This window comes from Gavia stellata, chromosome 15 (assembly GCF_030936135.1).
Source record: "Gavia stellata isolate bGavSte3 chromosome 15, bGavSte3.hap2, whole genome shotgun sequence".
NCBI classification, from domain to species: Eukaryota; Metazoa; Chordata; class Aves; order Gaviiformes; family Gaviidae; genus Gavia; species Gavia stellata.
The window spans coordinates 17,230,301-17,249,255 of NC_082608.1; the positions used below are offsets into that span (position 1 = coordinate 17,230,301).

At 45.8% G+C, this 18,955-nt stretch overlaps 1 protein-coding gene across 3 annotated transcripts; it reads right to left on the bottom strand.

The window, feature by feature from the left end:
* Positions 1 to 17,152: 17,152 nt before the first annotated feature.
* MAF (MAF bZIP transcription factor) lies at positions 17,153 to 18,318 on the bottom strand. 3 transcript variants are annotated; one of them, XM_059824964.1, is made up of 2 exons: positions 17,923 to 18,318; positions 17,153 to 17,808 (listed from the first exon to the last, which is right to left on the bottom strand). In XM_059824964.1, exons 1-2 carry the CDS (start codon positions 18,316 to 18,318, stop codon positions 17,230 to 17,232), a joined length of 975 nt encoding a protein of 324 aa, XP_059680947.1. In that variant the 3' UTR covers positions 17,153 to 17,229. The 3 variants fall into 3 exon arrangements, with proteins under 3 accessions (XP_059680947.1, XP_059680948.1, XP_059680946.1); XM_059824965.1 differs by having other exon boundaries at positions 17,153 to 17,588; positions 17,724 to 18,318; XM_059824963.1 differs by having other exon boundaries at positions 17,153 to 18,318.
* Positions 18,319 to 18,955: the final 637 nt, after the last annotated feature.

The following is an 18,955-nucleotide window of genomic DNA, read 5'->3' on the forward strand; positions in this document are numbered from 1 at the left end:
ACTCTGTCGTAAAGCCTTTTGAAAGTGGAAGCTGTTTGGAAAAGCACATAAAAGCATCCATTAAAAGGCATTATATTAAAACTCGGTCGGATCCTGCCCAAGTGACACAGGGGCAAGCTGGAGTGCCACTACGGAGCGCAGGGAAGCTGCTTTTGCCTTGGCTTTGGTGGGACTGAAAAATTCGGTCCACTATTTCTTGCTTGCTTTTCTCTAGCACCAGCCCTCCGGCATGGGTCTGGCCCAGAGCCTCTCCATCAGCTCCCCCCAGGCTCCTGACCACCTACATCAGGTAATCGGGCGCAGAATTTGGCCCTAGGTGTCTACGCTGGAGTTGAAATTGGGTAAGTGGGTTGTTCCCATCCACACTTACAGCTGTTCCTGTCTAAAACCACAGCCAGAAAATCACAGGCATGAAGGAGAAATGCCCCACGTGATTTTCTCCTCTTTACAACGTGTAGTCCTCCCGAGGGAAACAGCCCTTCCTCTGGGAGACTCCGGATCCGCTACCGTGCACCCCTCTCCTTTACAGTCTGGCCTCGTTAATCATTCACATGTCTTCACACCCTCTTTCCTTAATTTAGCCTGGGCCGTAATCTCGGCGACTTCGGGGGGGCTGGTCTGCGCGCAGAAGGGCTGGGGAGCCCGGCTCTGGGACGTCGATACCCCAGCACAATGCCTCTGCACAACAGGAAGCCAGCTATTTAATTACCCACCACCGCTAACAAAAGCTCTCTTTATTGTGATTAACTTTGAGGGAACAAGGTTCCCCACCATCAGAGTATGTTTAAATAATTACACAGTACAGACTAACATGCCTGGAAACACAAAAAGAGGGGGAGTAGGGAGAGGGGAGAGAAGACAGGGAAGACATAAGCTCAGCCTTACTTCCCAATTTAAACTGGGAATGACCTCAGGGTCAATTTTTCAGAGTATCTCTGATCAATTCAATTCTCACCTCCACTGCCTACCTGCTAGCAAATGAACTTACTGTGCCTTCCAATAGACAGAAATGACTACAAGGAAATCGCATTTAGCTGCATCTGAATAACCATGGTTATTAGATGATGTGTGCAGAGGAAAAATTACCATTTCCCTTCTCCTTCTCCTCCTTGTGATTGTCATTCTCACCTCACTGGTGATTAAGATGTAGGATGCTCTCACAGATTGTTAATTAGGTGTTAATATCTGCAAGGGGCCACAGCAAGCTCCTACACCTGAGGTCATTTCTCAGAAGTCGGGCTGTCTCCGGTGACAGTACCTGTAATTCCCATAGCTAGTTTGATTCCCACTCAACAGCTGGAGCTAGTGTTTCTTTCATGTCTGGTTTCATTTCCTATCTGAAATTATATGAGTGCTAATATCTTTATTATCTTTCCCGTAGAAGTGCAAGGCTGGAGCATGGCACAGCGTCTTGTTCATAGGCTTTCTTATTGTTTTTTTCCCACGGCATTTTCAAAGCATTTCAAGCAAAAATCTTTACGGTTAGCAAATTTACAGCTGAGGACTCCATTATGGATTGGGAGGGGTAGAAGGTGGGAGGGAAACAATAACAGTTTGGGGATGGGAGAAAAGAAAAGCTGCACAACTGCTGAATGATAATGGCTTGAACCTTGGGAAATAAAGGTAATGGCAGGAAGGGGAGGAATTACAAGGACAGTGTGACCTCTACACATCTTGCAGATGCACAAGAGCTATTCCATATATGTGTGTGTACATATAGGTATTGAGGATGCACTGTGTTTAAGAGAGAGAGGGGGCACATAACTGAGCCATGATTTTGCTTACATTTTGAGTCATTCAAATTCAGGGTAAAGCTAAGTTAATGTCTAATTCAGAAAATTACCAGCTCCTGAAGCACCCGATCTTTGTACTCGTGGCCTGGTGCGCTCAGGAGACTAAATTCTCATCCCAGCAGGAATGGTGCACGGGACTTGGGCAACACCAATGATTTCTCATCCTAGGGTATGAACTGGGGTGAATGACAAGTACTTCCATACACCAGCTTTCATTAAAACGCTTCAAGGAACATTACAGCTGTTTTTTAACTCTCACAAAAGCCTAGAAGGTAAGAATTAATTATCTAGGTTTATAACTGTGTAAACTGAGATATGAAGACATCAACGGTAACAGACCTTTAGAAGAAACCTAAGATAACAAGTTTAAAGTGCTTCAGTATTTTGCTGAATCTAGAATCAAATAACTGGGTCAAAGTCTCACAAGTGAGTCAGACTGTAACTCCCAACTCCTGGTTTCTTCACTCTCTAAACATTGGGACTATATGTGGAAGCCTGAGGAGTAATTTTATATGTGGGATGTTAAATCAGTACTTTTCCTGTCTCATCAATCTCCTGTATTTTGGTACAAGTGTGAATCATTTGGTAAGTGGCACAAATTAGAAAACCCAGAAGAGATGTTAAAAATATTTCAATTTTTTTTTTTTAGCACTTAACTTAAAATCCTCTATTAGAACTAAACAACAGCAAAAGCCACATCGCTGGAAAATAGTTTAGAGCTTATTCTAAACACAGGGAAAACTATTAAATTTACTTTGCTGGGAATTTGGGGGAGTAAAAGCTGTCACATACGGCATGTACTTTCCCTTTGCTCATAGATACTCAAGACGTTTTCATACTTCAAATTCATAGCAATGAGCTAGAAAGGAGTTTGAGACATAGAGAAGTTGTGCTTTTTTTAAACACTTGAGAACGTTTTTTTACCTATGTAAAATGACCTGTAAATTGTACAAAATATGTTTGGGGAAAGAAGAGGAAGGGAAAGAGCTTACTATCCATTTTTTTTATCAAGAATAACATATTGCATCCCATCTGAAATAAAAGATTCTCATTTAGACTTAATATAGCACATCTGCTTGAAAAATGTATACAAGGTTCCCATTGACTGCAACGGGAAACTTGCCAATAATATTTCATGGAAGTTATCTTGGTATCAGCTTCAGAAAATAAAGACATTTTAAAGGGAGCACTAATTCAACAACGGGAAGTTAAAAATAACTCACTCATACACAAAGAAATTTGATTGTTTTCACAGTTCTTTGCTTTAATTTTCAATTTTATCAGATGTATGGTCTGAGAATAAAACTTAGGCGATAAACTAGTTTACAGTGAAGTCAGGTGGTTTCACATCACAGGCCATTGCCATGAAAAGAAAAATGATGTCACGAACAACAGTCTGACTTGATTGCACATCAAAAATACACGTGAACAGTATGAGGATGCAAAAGGTCTTGCACAAAACACGAACCTCTTTCAAAAGTGCATGTGCAAATGCAGGAATAGCAGTGAGAAGTAAGTAAATGTCTACTTTAAGAGTGCCACCATTTCCCCTGTGTGAAAGGTCTTAGAGGTAAACTGGAAAAGGAACAGAAAATATATTTCTGTTCTTTACTGATTCTTATTCTCCCCTTAGTTTTAGGGCTCATTCATATGCATATGGGGAAATGAAGTAGTAAACCATACCGCAGTGCTATCTATCCATTCCCTGGGTGGACACTCCTACTCTAGAGTAAGAGTGGATTTTCCTGGTTAATTTATTTTATTTTGAAAGCAGCTTAAGCTATATTGGTGGGGAAATCCACCCTTACTCCCGAATAAGAACATCCATCCAGGGAATTCACAGCACAGCTTCCACAGTACGAGTTCAGATCTTGCTTTTTATTAGGACAACCTCCCCTGTAGACATTCCCATTGTGGTGGAAGTGTGGGCCCCAGGAATTCAACAGCGATTTTACCAAAGCCTGCGGTGGGACCAGGAGCCCACCCAGGACCCCTCCTCTCACCTGAGATGTAGGTAGGATGCAGTTTAGATCCCGGGGTCCATCATTGCCACATCCTGCCCTTGGAGCTCTACAAAAGTCCTGCAGAGCCTCTTTGAAAACTGAAACATTAAGTGTTACACACAGTGATAAAAACCACCAGATTTTTTTCCTCACACTTCATTTTTAAGAGAAAGCCTGGCTACAGTTTCTTCTGTCAGAACCAAATTCTACTTTCCAACATCATCACGCTGATCAGGAGATAATCAGAGAGGTATTTTGTTCCTGTTGGTTCCATGATGTCGGAGGTTGGAAAAGCTCTTCTGCACCAAACAAAATACACTGAAGTAGGATAAAATATGCCTGGGGTTATGTATGTACTGTGAGGGACGTTCACCAGAGCTGCTAGGAGATGGAACTGGCAAAGACATGGCCCTTGGCAATTAACAGTTGCCTTGTAAAATACCACAATGTACCCTTGGTGGTATTTTATGGGATAGCAACTAATTTTATTATTGGTATGACAGCATATATCATAAACACAAATTTCATCCTGCAGTGCTTACTCTGAAAACTCCCAGCACTGCCCCCAGGCTCGAGTGCGTGGAGCGACACCGCCGACTGACCCCCAGGAACCCTGCTGCCATCTGACCCGCGAGAGACATTATGGTGAGAACCTCTTAACCAGCAACCACCAAATATTCCGGTCACACTCATAAAATGAATTGCCTTGAAATGCTAGAAGTATGCCAGAAATAACATAATTCCTTCAAAGGAGTCAAGTTAGTAAGTTAGACCAAGGAGACTACTGTCCACTGCTATAAACGTACAGCCTTAAATTCCCCAACCAAACCACCTCCATGAATATCAAGTAAGCGTGCCTCCAGAGAGCGTGGAGTACTGGAGTTTTCATATCTAAGCTTATTATTCCTAATATCACAGAGACACTTCCCTGAATTGTCCTTCTCCTTCCCAAATTCCCCATCTGACCAGATGTCTTTCTCTCTCTTGCTTTCACCTGTCAATCACATTCACAGCTGAAATTTGATTTCTCTCCCAACAGTAACCTTAGATGAAATATTACCATAGGGGTCAGAACTGTCTGAACCTTGCCATAAAAGTTCGTTAACTCTTCCGAGACCCAAGAGCTATTTGCTTAAAAGTAACGGCTTTTGCTGCTGTTTTGGGGTTTTTTAATAATATGTGAAAGCGTAACCACAAAATATTGGAAGGAAGGCTCAAGGAATTGTCCTGGAAAGCAGCAGGCTAAGCAAGTCCTGAGATCACAAGTGTCCATCAGGGAAAAAAGCTTTCTCTTTTTTATTATATGGATAACAAGAATGTGTATCAGTTATATTATTTATATAAATCTAATAGTCACATATATAAATTACAGGAACCACCGGAGTTTTCCTATGGGATTACTGAAATTAGAACTGTTACACTAGGAACAAGGTGATGGAACATGTGCTGCACCTTTGCAATGAAAATACGTGCTTAATGTATTTACTTCATCTGAATCACGACTTGGCTCTGTTCTTGCAAAAAGCATATTGCACTTCAAGCTCTCACAAAAAAACAAGTGGTCTGGTTTCCCTTTCATTTACAGTGGTGAAATACAGGGAAAAAAATGCATTGCAGGCAAAACCCTACCTGGGGTGTTCCTCAGGGAAGTGAGAGGAGCATCAGGCTCAAAATGAACCTCTTCTGGTGCTCCTTGAGAAAGCTACTCCCACAGCCTACACACCAACAAAGACTCCTCTTGGTGCTATTTAATGTAGAGTCTAGACCACCAATTACTCTTCCCCACCCTCACTCAAATTTTAAGTAATAAAAAATAACGTAATAAAGAATAAACCAAGCTTAATTCCATGAGCTCATAAAATTCAACTGTCTTCTAATAGCACGTCACTGCTGACCCAGGTGCGGTAGGCTGTACGGCAGCCTGTGTTCTTCACTAAAAAAGGAGGTTTCATAAAAAAATTCACACAGGGATCTGTCATTGCAACCTTGGTGCTCATGTAAGCCACTTAGTATTTTTTATATTCAAGGTCAATAAAAATCAGATTCTATGGAAAAAATAAAGTGCCTGTTTGAGTCTAGCAGGGGAAGGGACTGAAAGTTTAATTCCCACATTTTCATTAGGGCGTATTTTTTAGTCAATGTTGACAGACTGAATGAACACGAGTTTCCAGAGGAAAGCAGCGCTGTGAATTAAACTGTATTGTAATCTAACACATGATTTTCATCAAGATCTGAGGGAGATCTTCAGAAGACCCATCCTTAATCCCCGTAGCTGATGTCTGAACGCGAGCATTTGAAGAAAAAGAAAGAAAACATTTGCAAAGGATTATATATGAGTTGTGGGACACGGGAGAGCTGCCTGCCTGACAAAAGTACAAAGCCCCATCATTGCAAATGGTTCTTGTAGGCACCTGAAAGTCAGCCTCATCCGAAAGCCCAGGGAAGTGCACCACAGACTGTCACCGGCTCCCCGGGGCTGGACCAAAAAGCACCGTCTTAGCAGCAGAAAACAAAGCAGTAAAATTACCACCCCTGCTGAAATATGTCAAATTGCTAATGAAAATGAAAACATACCTTTTTTTTTTGACCTCAGGTAACAGGGCTTTTCACATCACCGTTGTAGATGATTCTCTCGGGTACCTGATTTAGTAAATATATTAAAATAAACCATTATTAAAAGGAATTTTTAACATTGTAAAACATGTCTGTCGTGCCACTATGGTACAGAATAGGACCTTTTATATTCAAACCCTAAATTAAATTTAGAAAGTCTCTTGTACCGTTCATTAACTGTGAGGGAGTGAAGAAGAAATTAACACAGTTTGAAGCGAAACATTTCTAGCTCACACATCTAGTCCTTACTTTACATTAATAACAGGAGACTCTTACTGAGAAATTACCTGAAAAACACATATTTTTGCCTCACCAGTGAGTATCAGCTTCTAAGACCTGAAAGCGTGTGGCTTTCTGTATTTCTTTCTTAATGATTGTTATTAGCTGCACTAATGTAATTGGCAAAATAATAATCAATTTTTGTACACACTCCATTGTTTTCCAGACAGTAGTTTAATAACAAAAGCAGAGCTGTCATTTCTCCCTGCGGTTACTCACACTGTACAAATTCATCCTGTCAACACATATTTAAAATCTAATTTAAAAAAAATTCGACGTAGAGCGAATCTTTGTACAATAAGTGAGATAAGTCAGTGAGTCAATCCACATTTCTTAAATATGGATATTTTGTTGTGTCCCTTGCAGTTAACTTTCTCTCCCTGAGTGTGCATACACAGGCATATACATATATTTTCTATAAACTGCCTGCAGGAATGCTTCAGCTCCATCCATTTACTGTAACAGTACAGCATAATCAGAGCAAGGATAAACCACAAGTCTGATCGGTTTGAATAAAAAGAAGGGAAGACAAACTATAGGCGCTTTTTCAGCATTTTGATTCCAAATCAGCTCTGCAGCTTTGAAAAGAAAAGTCCGCTGCACGTTTGGTGCCAGCTGAATGATCCCTCTCCCACGTCCCGCCCAAGGTGGGACAGATGCATCGAAACGGTCCCCGCATGCCACTGAAAGCAACGTTTCCTTTTTTTTTTGGCTTTCCTTTTCTTCTGTTTTGTTTTTTGAGAAAGGGGACAGTGCTTCCTTAAATGCAATACTTGGCACACGGCCCGGGTTCTCTTAAAGAAAATGACTCCCATAGACCTTTGGTGTCATTTTCCTCAAGATGACCCCTGCTTTCATGCCGATCGGTGAATCCATCCTGTTATTAATGCACGGGGCCAAGAGGAAGAGGTACTCAAGCCTCGCACCTGAAGAGCATCCAGAAAGCGACGTGGTCAGCCTGCTTTCAGCAGCCTCAGCCCTCGCCGAGGCTATCCCTCCTCTAAAACCACAACCCTTCAGCCACATCACAGGAGAGCTGAAACAGGATGGCACCAACCCGCTTCCACCAGCAAGGCACATCGATTCATTTAGCAGCTTTATTTGACTATCAGTTTATTAATAAGGGAAGAGTCAAAGAAAGTAAGACAGCGTGAAGGCAGCCAGAGACACTAAGCAGATTTATTAATTTAAGAAGGCTGATCACTTTCCTTCATTTTATCTGACAGAGTTGGTGCAAGAGAGTTATACTTCACTAAGTTTTCTACTCTATACTGTGCTATTTTAAAAGGATTTCACAATAAAGGAAGCTGAAAGACTGTGCACAGTCTGGAGACCGTGTCTGGTGTGACATGAATATGGTATTTTAACCATATTTAATCTTACAGTATTCCCTCCTCTACAATGACTTTGCAGGAGGAAACCCTACGGAAAGGAAAATCTGTTCATCCCACACCGCAAAACACTGAATCGCATTGCAGGCTCCAGCAGCTCTTCCTACATATTAAAATGCTTTCATCAGGGAATTTGGAAGCAGTTAAGTTGGGGGGGAGAGAAAAAAAAAAATTAGGTCTTGTTTGGTCCACTTTTGGGCTTATTTTCATTGTCACTAATGTTTCACTGCAACAGCTCCAAGTGCTTGAGGGAGCAGGGGCTGTTTGCAGTAGAGAGCACCACAGCTTTAGAAGCTGACACCGACAAATAAAACTGATTCTATCTCCATCCCCTGTAGCATCATAACAGCCCACTGTCAAGGCCTTGGCAAGAACTTTTGTTTCCAAATTGGAGGAGCAGGGTTCAGGCTGCAGGCAAGTGAATCTGCCTGCTTTCTTAGAGCAAAGGGCTTTAAGCTTAATCGTATATACATTCCGAGATACGTCGATATAGATTGGGGAAACAGCCTCGGAAAGTGCCGTTCTCCGTACTTCAGATTCTTTAAAAGCCATGAAATGTAAATCCTGCCCGCCCCCCATCTTGCTCCCTGCAGAGATCTCAGGGCCTGATCCAAAATGTCATTTAAAAAGCTCCCTTTGATTGCAGTGGGGTTTAGATTAGTCTCTGTGTGAGCACAGGTGAAAAGAAAAAAGGAAGGAAAGAGAAAAGGAAGGAAAGGGGGAAAAAATTAAGAACCAGAAAAGAGAAAGGAAGAAAGAGGAAAAGAGGAAAAAAGAGGAAAAGGCAAAAAAAGGAAAGAGAAGAGAAGAGAAGAGAAGAGAAGAGAAGAGAAGAGAAGAGAAGAGAAGAGAAGAGAAGAGAAGAGAAGAGAAGAGAAGAGAAGAGGAAAAAAGAAAAGGAAAAGAAAAGGAAAGAAAAGAAAAGGAAAGAAAAGAAAAGAAAAGAAAAGAAAAGAAAAGAAAAGAAAAGAAAAGAAAAGAAAAGAAAAGAAAAGGAAAGGAAAGGAAAGGAAAGGAAAGGAAAGGAAAGGAAAGGAAAGGAAAGGAAAGGAAAGGAAAGGAAAGGAAAGGAAAGGAAAGGAAAGGAAAGGAAAGGAAAGGAAAGGAAAGGAAAGGAAAGGAAAGGAAAGGAAAGGAAAGAAAAGAAAAGAAAAGAAAAGAAAAGAAAAGAAAAGAAAAGAAAAGAAAAGAAAAGAAAAGAAAAGAAAAGAAAAGAAAAGAAAAGAAAAGAAAAGAAAAGAAAAGAAAAGAAAAGAAAAGAAAAGAAAAGAAAAGAAAAGAAAAGAAAAGAAAAGAAAAGAAAAGAAAAGAAAAGAAAAGAAAAGAAAGAAAAGAAAAGAGAAAGGAGAAGAGGTGAACAGAACAGCAGGGAAGTGCTCTGTGAACATACCTAGGGGAGGGTCAGCCAGCTGAAGCCGCCTGGGTGACACACCGGAGCTAAGCTTTGGATGCAGGGACGGATCCTTTAGTTACGCACAGACTCCCCTTTTGTTCCAGGAATTGAATTTAGAAACAAACAAACAAGCAAACAAACAAACAAAGGATGCTGCCCTCACCCTTCCCCGTCCCTCCCGCTCCCCGCCCGCGTCCCGCTCCCCCCCGCGCCTGGCTGAGGGACCCTGGGGCTGGGGGCACCCCCCAGCCCGGCTGTGCCTGAGCACCTCCATCCAGCCCCCCGGGCCGGCGGATGTGTGTGCCCGGGGCCGGGGGCCGGGGAAGGCCTGTGCCCCCCGACGAGGCGGCCAGGCCGGCCTGGCCGGCGCGGTGCGCGGCGCAGCCCCTCGCCGGGCCCCGCCGGCCCCGGTGCGACCCGCCCCGCCGCCCCCGGCCCCGCGGCTGCGGGGGCTGCCCGGGCCGCCCGCCGAGCCCCCGGCGGGTGCTGATGGAGAGCTCGTCGGGGGAAGAGGGGCTTACACCGTTATTAGACACCCCGGCCCCGGCCCGGGTTGATGTCAAGCTGCTGGAAGCAGGGGTTTAAGAATCCGTGCCCCAATTCTCCCGAAATTGTGCCCCCGCCCAGGCGGGTGCTGGGCGGGCAGCGGGGAGGCGACCGCGCGTGTCCCCGCGGTCCCGGGCCCCCGCTCCCCCCGACACCCCGCAGCCCTCGGGGACACGGGCGCTCGGCACCGACCCCCGAGGGCCGAGGGGCAGGGCGACGCCAGAGTCACGCTGGAACGGGGCGTTGAGCCTTAACGCCTCCGTACGCAGCCATTGCCATTTCTGCTTCAACGCGGGACAGGCTGCTGAGAACATTTTTCGGGACCGAGCTGCTTTATGAATTAACAATTGAGAGCGGCACCAGGGACACTCCACTCCCTACCCCCGCTGGAAACTTGAAGACACTGCTCGACTTGTTGTTTGCTGGGCACTTTTTTTCCCTGCGTGGTGCAGAAGCACCACTTCTAGCAAACTTCTGCTCTGGCTTTGATTCCCTCCATGCAAGACGTCTCATAGAGATGCATTACAAAAATAAAAAAATAAAATAAAATAAAGGAAATCATGTCACAAAGTCCACAGGGCTTCAAACCAAGCAAGGAGAGAGGCAGGGCAATCTCCATCCCCCTAACTCACTGCACCACAACTACAGGCCTGCACGCTTCACCGCTGCGTCGGAAGTGGCACGGGTTTAAAAGCTAGACTTTGGGGAAAAAAAAAAGTGAGTACAGCAATAGCAAAAGAAAATGATCATTTCAGAGAGCAATAAGATACAGGTGGCTTGTATCGAGGGCACTGAGACGTTATCACGCTGTGCCGGGTCAACCTGATACAGTGGTAGATAGCTGGGGCTGGAGCTGGAGCTGCGATCTGCCGTTACACCCGGCTACAGCCTTGCCGATCCCCGGCCTTTTGCTTTTCACTTGAAAAGTTAAGTCACATCCTGAACTATTTTTGCATCGTGTTGTCTTAGAGCTCACAAATCTGAATGCGCTCAGCCCTCAGAGAGTGACAAATGTTATTCTCGGTCCTCCCCCACAATTTCAGGCAGTCAAGAACTAGATGCGGCAGAGTGTACAGTATTTTAATCTATCGATTTGTATCTGCTGTGGCCGAAAAATTCATTAAAGGAGCCTTAAAAGTGTGAAGTGGTTGAGTGCTCAGCTCCCTCCCGAAAAGACGAATTCTCTCACCAGCCGCTCACCTCTGCCATGTCCTGGGGTGTGCTACCTCGTGTTACTCATACCGAGACCTGCCCTTAAAACAGATATCTGAAGCATTTGACTACAGACAGCTCGAGTGTGTGTGTGTGTACAAGCAGGATTGCGTTTTGTCCCGGCTGAGCAAACAAAATCTATCCCACTCTCCATAGCTACCCCTGGAATGCCCAAGCCTCATGGCAGCCGCTCTCAACACAGCGATTTGGAAAGAGGGGGAGAAGAAAGTTTATTAAAAAATCTTAATTCCTAACATTGAAGTACGGAGGATTTTTTTTTTCCCCTGCGTGAAATTTTAAATTCAGCCATCTGAACAGGTGTCAGTAACAGTGGGTCCATTTAGCTCCTCTGATGGTCGGAGTAATAAATATAGAGGATTTCCTTTCAATGCAGCACATGCTGAAATGACACCAATGTAGTTCTGGCATCTGAGCAGATAATTCTGATATATGCATCATTTCCTCCCTAAATCCAGGAAGCAGCTACACTCTCTATCTGATATTAGTATATTATGTCAAATAGAAATTGGTATTAAAATTATGAATGATTCTAGATCAAGAACTTCCTACACACTACGCAGAGGGAGGGGGAGGAAACAGCTGCGCAAAAGCTTTCGGAAGGGAAAGGAAAAAAAGAGCTGGGAAAGTTCATTTTTTAAACGAAAAATTTGCTGCCATCTTTCGCGTGGGGGTAGTTTTCAAGTGGCATTTTGATTCAGTGCAGGCGTTTTTGTTTTAAAAGGGTGAAAAAGACTTTCTAATAAACATAAGCTCTCACCGTTCTGTTTGCAAACGGGTGCTTCTCGCACAGCGCCTGCCCAGCGGTGGCGAGAAAACGTTCAAGGAATAAACATGCACTGGTGTGGCCGGGATATTTCCCTCCCTTCTCCCCTCTTTTTTTTAGGATGTGGTCTGGGATGACATTTCTCGAGCAGGGAAAACACCGCAGCACAAACACAAAAATACCCTTGGACTGTGCTCAGCAGAAGCCCGGAGGTCGGGCAGAGGGTTATGTTTCATTTTAGGGGGGGAAAATAAAAAAGGCTTAAGGGTAAGGTGGGATGGGGAGGGAGGAGGGGGCTGAGTTGCAGTGCACACCACTTCCCAGCCAGCAAAGGGCCGCTCTCCGTGCGTGTATCTCCCGGCACCGGTCACATGAAAGTTCTTTGTAATGTAGTTAATAAATGGGAAAGCACTACAGGACCATGGGAGAAACAGGACATTGTTAGTGATGGGGGGATTAAGACCACGCACGCCTTTTGACACACGATTGCCTGGCTCGGGCAGCGCTCCCCCTGCTTTAGCCAGAGAGGTACCTGCAGGAGAACAGCAGGATCCTGCTCCCCTTTGAAATCCCCAGGGATTCTACCTCCGAGCTCAATGGGAGAAGGATCGAGGCCAGAGCCAAGCGAGGGGTGATTAATGAATGTAGGTTATTCAGAGCAGAGCGGTTCCAATTAGTCCTCAGCAAGCAGTCCTGCGGCAAAGGTGGGCGCTCCCCTGCAATGATTCATACAGAGAACCCCAATATTCGCTTTGCTTTAGTGAATATTAAAACGTGCATCTATTTCTTTTCCCCCCTTCAGTTGGGCGGCTGGCGTGTTTCAGGCTGAAATTCAAGGGCAGCCGAAGGAAGGCTGCATTTTTTTTTATTTGCAAAGCAAGAGTGCAATGTGTCATAACGACGCCAAACTGGGAGAGCACCATTTTTGCCTCTCAGGTTGGGTGTGCGATGGGAATTTTCCCTTTTGCACTCAGTCTATTTCTAGGAAGGATTTCTCTTATCGCTGTTCAAACAGGGTGTTGTGTTTTTTTTTTCCTCTGAGAAAGAAGATACTTCAGGGAGGCAGCAGTGCTCCCCTTGCTCTGCGCTACTCAGGCGATTCACAATACTTTTAAAATCCTAGTGCCTGCTCCTAACTTCGCCTGCGAGGAAACCTGGAGCGGCAGAGGGGCGCGGGGATGAGGCTGGACCAGAAGTGGGTCCCGCTCTGGGGGCTTGGGGCTCCGCGCTCCCCCGGGGGCTGCCGTGCCGCTCCGGCGGGGGCTTTGCCGAGGAGAGGCCTCGTCCCTTCCCTTCCTTAGGGCAGGGCTCCTTCGGGAGCTCTCGGCAAGGGCAGCAGCGAAGCCTCTGAGTGACCCCCTGCGAAAACACCCGGGCATCAGTAAAGGCTCAGCCAGGGAAGGGGAGGTGGGAGAAGAAATGAAGAGCAGCCCTGTCTTTACGAGAGGAGATAATTCTCTGCTCGGCCAATAGCAACCAGTTTACCCACAGATTACACATTAACCAGAAAATGGAACTCGAATTAACCAGAATCTGGAGCTTGAACCATTACTCAAACCCTGGTGCAACAGCAGGTCAGATGCCAAAGGGCAGGTTGGTGCCCCAGCGCTGGGGAGGGGCGCGGCGCCGCATCGGGGACCACGGCCACCGACGCCTGCTGTCACCCACAGCGGGGCTGGGCATCCGTCCCCTCCACGGGGACCTCGGTGGGAGCAGGCTGACTTCCAGCAACACCCAGCGCCCGCTGACGCAGGCTCTTGTGGGTGCAGGCGGCTGTGGGGGGGCTCAGGGCCGCATCCTGACCCCAGCAGACAGGGCAGGATGGGGTCCAAGCTGTGGACTGGACCAAACGGGCAGAGGAACAGCAACAGGTCCTCTCCTTTCGGTGCCACCAGCGCCCGGGAGGGATGACCCTACGGCTGGGAAGAAGTTGCACCAACAGCAGGGGGGTGAAATAAAAAGGAAAAAAAGAAAGCGCTGGGTTTGCCAGCCTGGGTCTGGAGATACAACCCCCATCCTGAAGCGGCTGGAGCATCCTTCGGAGAGGCCTCTGCTTCTCAAATAAAGTGGGCAGAGAATCCCATTCAAAGAGTGGGAGAGGGCTCGGCAAAGGGACCCTGGAGGCTCTCGGGGAAGGTGGCTTTACCCGAACTGGGTGGAGGGTTTGAGGAGCCTCTCGAAGCTGAAATGCCCTTTGACATGGAGAACTGCAGTGAAGAGGGGCTCGGAGACCTGAACGTTTCTAGCACATTAACCTTTGGATTGATTGTTTAGGACAAATAACTCTCAAAAGTTGGAGGAAGTCCTTTGAATTTTTTTTTCCTCTGCTCCTCAGTTCTCTCCGGGCTTTCTAAGGCCTGTAGCAAAAAAAAAAAAAAAAAAAAAAAGAACAAAAAAGAAAGAAAACCACAGGGCAAACAAAAGAAGAAGGGGGAGGAAAAAGCAAAGAAGAGAAAAAAAGGAGGCAGTATGGACCCAAATGGCAAGAAATCTTTCGATCTAGCATGAAGTGGCTCTGTGAGAAGCCAAGCCTGATGCGGTGTCATCTCTTACTAGAGACAGGCATGCCTTGCTGGGATCAGATGATAAGAGGATGTGAAGTCTTCCCTTTCACTTCACTCCATCATAAAACAATCAAAATACAGGGCCGTATCATGTCATCAGGTTTTTAAGCAGACCTCCCCTTTGAGATCTCCTAAAACCTGGTGGGATGATCTGAGTCACTGAAACTGAGCTCACTGCAATACTGAGAAGTCAGAAGCAGCACCTGAAAGCTCACGTTTTTCATCTACCTGAAAGAGAACTTGATTTCTAGCGGGCGGCAATTTTCCATTTTACACGAAGCTATCCTTTTCCCTCGCCCTTCCTGTATGTTACTGAGTCCAGCTCTTGTATCAGCATCGCCCCTTCGCCAGGCAGTACGCTGAAGTACCGCTCTCGGAGTTATCGAACTTTAGACTACAGACTAAGAAACTGAGTACGGAATCAAAAAAATGCAGTTTATTATTGTAGATTATTCTCTCTTTTGATATAACCATAGAGTCGAAAATGAAAGAAAAGCACATAGGAACATCACACGTGGTTAGTTAGTAACTCAAGATATAAAACAATTTTGCACAGCAAAATATGTAAAAGAAAAAGTAACTGACAAGATTTTTTTATATTTATTGTGGTAAGATTTACTTTCCATTTTTTTTTTTTTAAAAGACAGGATATCAGTCCCTGAAAATAAAATTTACTGATTATTGCCTTTAAAACTGTGGAATTTTTGAAGTTACAGAAAATCCAGTTCTGCACCACAATACAACTGTAAAAAAATCTGCATCATTTTAAAACTGTGCAGTAATGCCATCTTTATAACTGCATAAATTGTATTAGCGTTCTAAACAGGTTTGTAATTTTTTTTTGTTTTTGTATTATATGCTTGCAGGTTATATCTTAGTGCAATTCAGTCCCAAATACTTCAATTTTGAGAAAAAAAAAAAAAAACCAAAACAACCCATACATTTTGAATGTAAAATACCCCTATAGATATAAACAGGGGTGCCTCCCCCTTTTAATACTTTGGTTTTTCAAATACAGTCAGTGGTATAGCAAGGACTACATATACCCAACTTATATTTAAGTTGCAAGCACATGCTGCATAAACTACTTTTTAAAACAGTCCCGTTGCAAATTCTACCCCCCTTTACATCACGACAGTAAACAATTTAGTGCATCAATCTTTAAAAAAAAAAAATCTACATCTAAACAGACCTAACTCTTTCGAATTTATCTATAACATTCCTTTATCTGTAGCATACATTTTAACTGGGCTAACAGATGACAGAAACTAGAATTAAATTATATACTAGGAACCCAGAGCATTCCACATTTGACAATGATCAAATGCAAAAGGAAAAAAAAAATGGGGCAGATCACTTAAAATTAATTTTTAGACTGTTTTAAGCAACAGCATGGTTTCAATGTCCCCCCCAAGTGGGATGTGAATTTTGTTTTTGAACATCTTTCCAAAGTTCTTTTGGTGGTTTTTGTATTTTTTTTTTTGTGCCACATTAGGTTATCAAAATCCATTCTGGCATGTTTTTGAGAGGGAATGCTTCAGTGCATTTAAAAGGAAGTCTGAAGTTTTGAGTAACTCAAAGCAGTTTTAGAGCAGATGCAAACTTTAATGGGGAGGAAGAGGAGGAGGAAGATCAAAGGTTGCACTTTTTTGCTTTCAACCCAAAAAAGTGATGAGGCAATAAAACAAAAGGATGAATGCCATGCCATAATAGTCTCCAAAAGTCCATTTCCAAGCAAAAGAAAAAAAAAAAATAATTATACCGTACATGACCAGCATGCAGGGTTTTTTATTAATATAATGTCTCTTTTTCATAGTCTTTCGAAACAGTTATAGTTCATTGTTGCTAAGACAAAATAGCAAGCGTAATGCATGAGATGAGTATGGGATTCTAATGGCAGACTAAAGTCTCACGTTTGGCAGATTAAGGCCAAAACTCACATGAACACACCGAAGGTTGATGCAGGCTTGATTTTGGCAGGTTGATCTAGGCATATCTCTAGTTTCGCACAACAACGCTAAAAACTGATGGAACTCAGCAAGCTGGAGTCTAAAAATTTCACATTGTTTTTGTATTTTTTGTTTTTGTTTGGGGTTTTTTTGTATTTTTTTTTATTTTATTTTTCTTTTTGCAAAGCTCAAATCTCATATGAAGAACTCAGGATGGCAGAAAAAAAAAAAAATCTGACTTTTTTGGACACAGCAAGCTCAAAAGAAAAAAAAAACCCTCATGGACTTAAAAATATATATATAATGTGGATGGCAGGTTTCAAAGAAGAGCAAGCAAGCTTCATATGAAGAACTGAGTTGGTGGCGAGTTGGATCTTTTAAATTTAAAAAAAAAAACCCCCACAACAGCAAGCCCCCACAAAAATAAAAAAATAATAATAACAATAAACAGAAAAGAAACTCATGTAGAACTTGCGGTTGGCCAACACGGAGCCAGCCCACCTTAAAAAGAAAAAACAAAAACCAAAACCAAAAACCAACCCCAAAACCAACTTTGTTTTAAAATTGTTTTGAGTTTTTTTGTTTTTTTGTTTTTTAAAAAAAAAGTATTACAAGGTGGCAAGCTGGGTTGTCGCTCTAGCAAAGCCCCCAACAACAACTCACAGGGAGAACTTTTAGTTAAGGTGGCAAGGCTGTGGGAACTCACATGAAAAACTCTGGAGAGGAGGGGTTGTCGCTGCTGGATCCGTTTTCTCTGAAGCCATTGCTGACCAGCTTCTCGTATTTTTCCTTGTAGGCGTCCCTCTCCCGGACCAGCCTGGAGATCTCCTGCTTTAGGTGCTCCACTTGCTGCAGCAGCTGGTTCTTCTCCGACTCCAGGACGTGCCGCTGCTGGACCCTCTTGAAGCGGCAGGACTGGGCATAGCCCCTGTTTTTGAGGGTCCTCCTCTTCTGCTTCAGCCGGATCACCTCTTCCTTGCTGACGCCCCGCAGCTGCCGGTTGAGCTCCCGCACCGACATGGTCACCAGCTGCTCGTCGGAGAAGCGGTCGTCGAAGTGGAGGCCGCCGCCGCCGCCGCCGCCGCCGTGGTGCGGGTGGTGCAGCCCCCCGGCGCCGCCGCCGCCGCCGCCGCCGCCGCCGCCGGAGCCGGCGGCCGAGGAGGCGGAGGAGGGCGGCGCGCTGCCCGGCGCCGCGGCGTGGGGGTGCCCGCCGCCGCCGCCGCCGCCGCCGCCGCCGTGGTGCGGGTGGTGGTGGTGGTGGTGGTAGTGGGGCGCGCCGCCCTGCGCCGCCGCCGCGGCGATCACCGCCGACACCACGGCGGCCGCCGAGCCCATCTCCTCGGCCGGCACGGAGCCGCCGGCGCCGGCGGCCGCGGCCAGCTGCTGCCCTCTAGCATAGCCATCGAAGGCGCCGGGCAGCGGGTGGTGGCTGCTGTTGATCAGCGCCTCCACCGCGTCCTCGGGGCTGAAGCCCAGCGCCTCCGGGTTGAGCTGCTGCGGGTAGCCCGTCATCCAGTAGTAGTCTTCCAGGTGGGTCTTCTGGTCGGTGCCGGAGCCGGGGCTGGGCGCCGAGAAGCTGGGGGACGGGGGCACCGAGCTGCAGGGCGTGCTCATCGGGGTGGAAGAGAGCGATCCCCCGGCGATCAAGCGGCCGCACTGGCTGATAATGCGATCGGTCTCCACCGGCTCCTTTTTCACTTCAAACTTCATCAGATCGAAGTCATTAACATATTCCATGGCCAGGGGACTGGTGGGCAGGTCGGAGCTGCTCATTGCCAGTTCTGATGCCATCCTTTTGCTGCTGACAGTCCTCCAGAAAGGGTGCGCTCCGGGAGCGAGGGGACTGCTCTGAGTTGCCGCCGGGTGAGCCAGCTTGATTTTTGGCGAGCTCTGCTCCGCTCCCTCCTGCCTCTGCCTCTCGCCACGGCCCCTCGCAGCCTCCGCTCCAATCCGCCCCGGCCGCGCTCGCGCCCGCTCCGCGTTATCCTTGGCAGAGTCTCCGCTGCCGCTGATGCATCAGAGCGAGGGGCTCCTGCTCTGCGCCTTCTGCATGGAGGGGGGTTCTTCCCTCCTCGCCCCCTCCCTTCTCGCTCCTCTCCCTCGCGTGCAGCTCGCCGGGCGCAGCTGGGGGCCTTAGCGGCTGTTGCTGCGAGGGAATTTCTTGTTGTTGTTGTTTTGTTATTTTTAACACTTCACGGTGCCTTTCCTCTGGGCTTGCTCGTGCAAAGTGCCGCGCGAGAAGAGAGGTTCATCGGGGAAGGGAGGAGGGAAGAGAGCGCGGAGGCGAAAAAAATCAAAGTCGGAATCGCAACCCAAATAACAACAGTTCGGAGAGGAGAGAGAGGGGGGAAAACCGCGACCCCAAAGCTACGGCAAGAAGATGAAAAATATTTTAAAGCTTTCATCCAGCAGGAGAGTTTAAAAGCAT

Coding starts and splice junctions, on each gene's coding strand:
- MAF (XM_059824963.1), bottom strand. CDS start 18,318: ATGGCATCAGAACTGGCAATGAGCAGCTCCGACCTGCCCACCAGTCCC.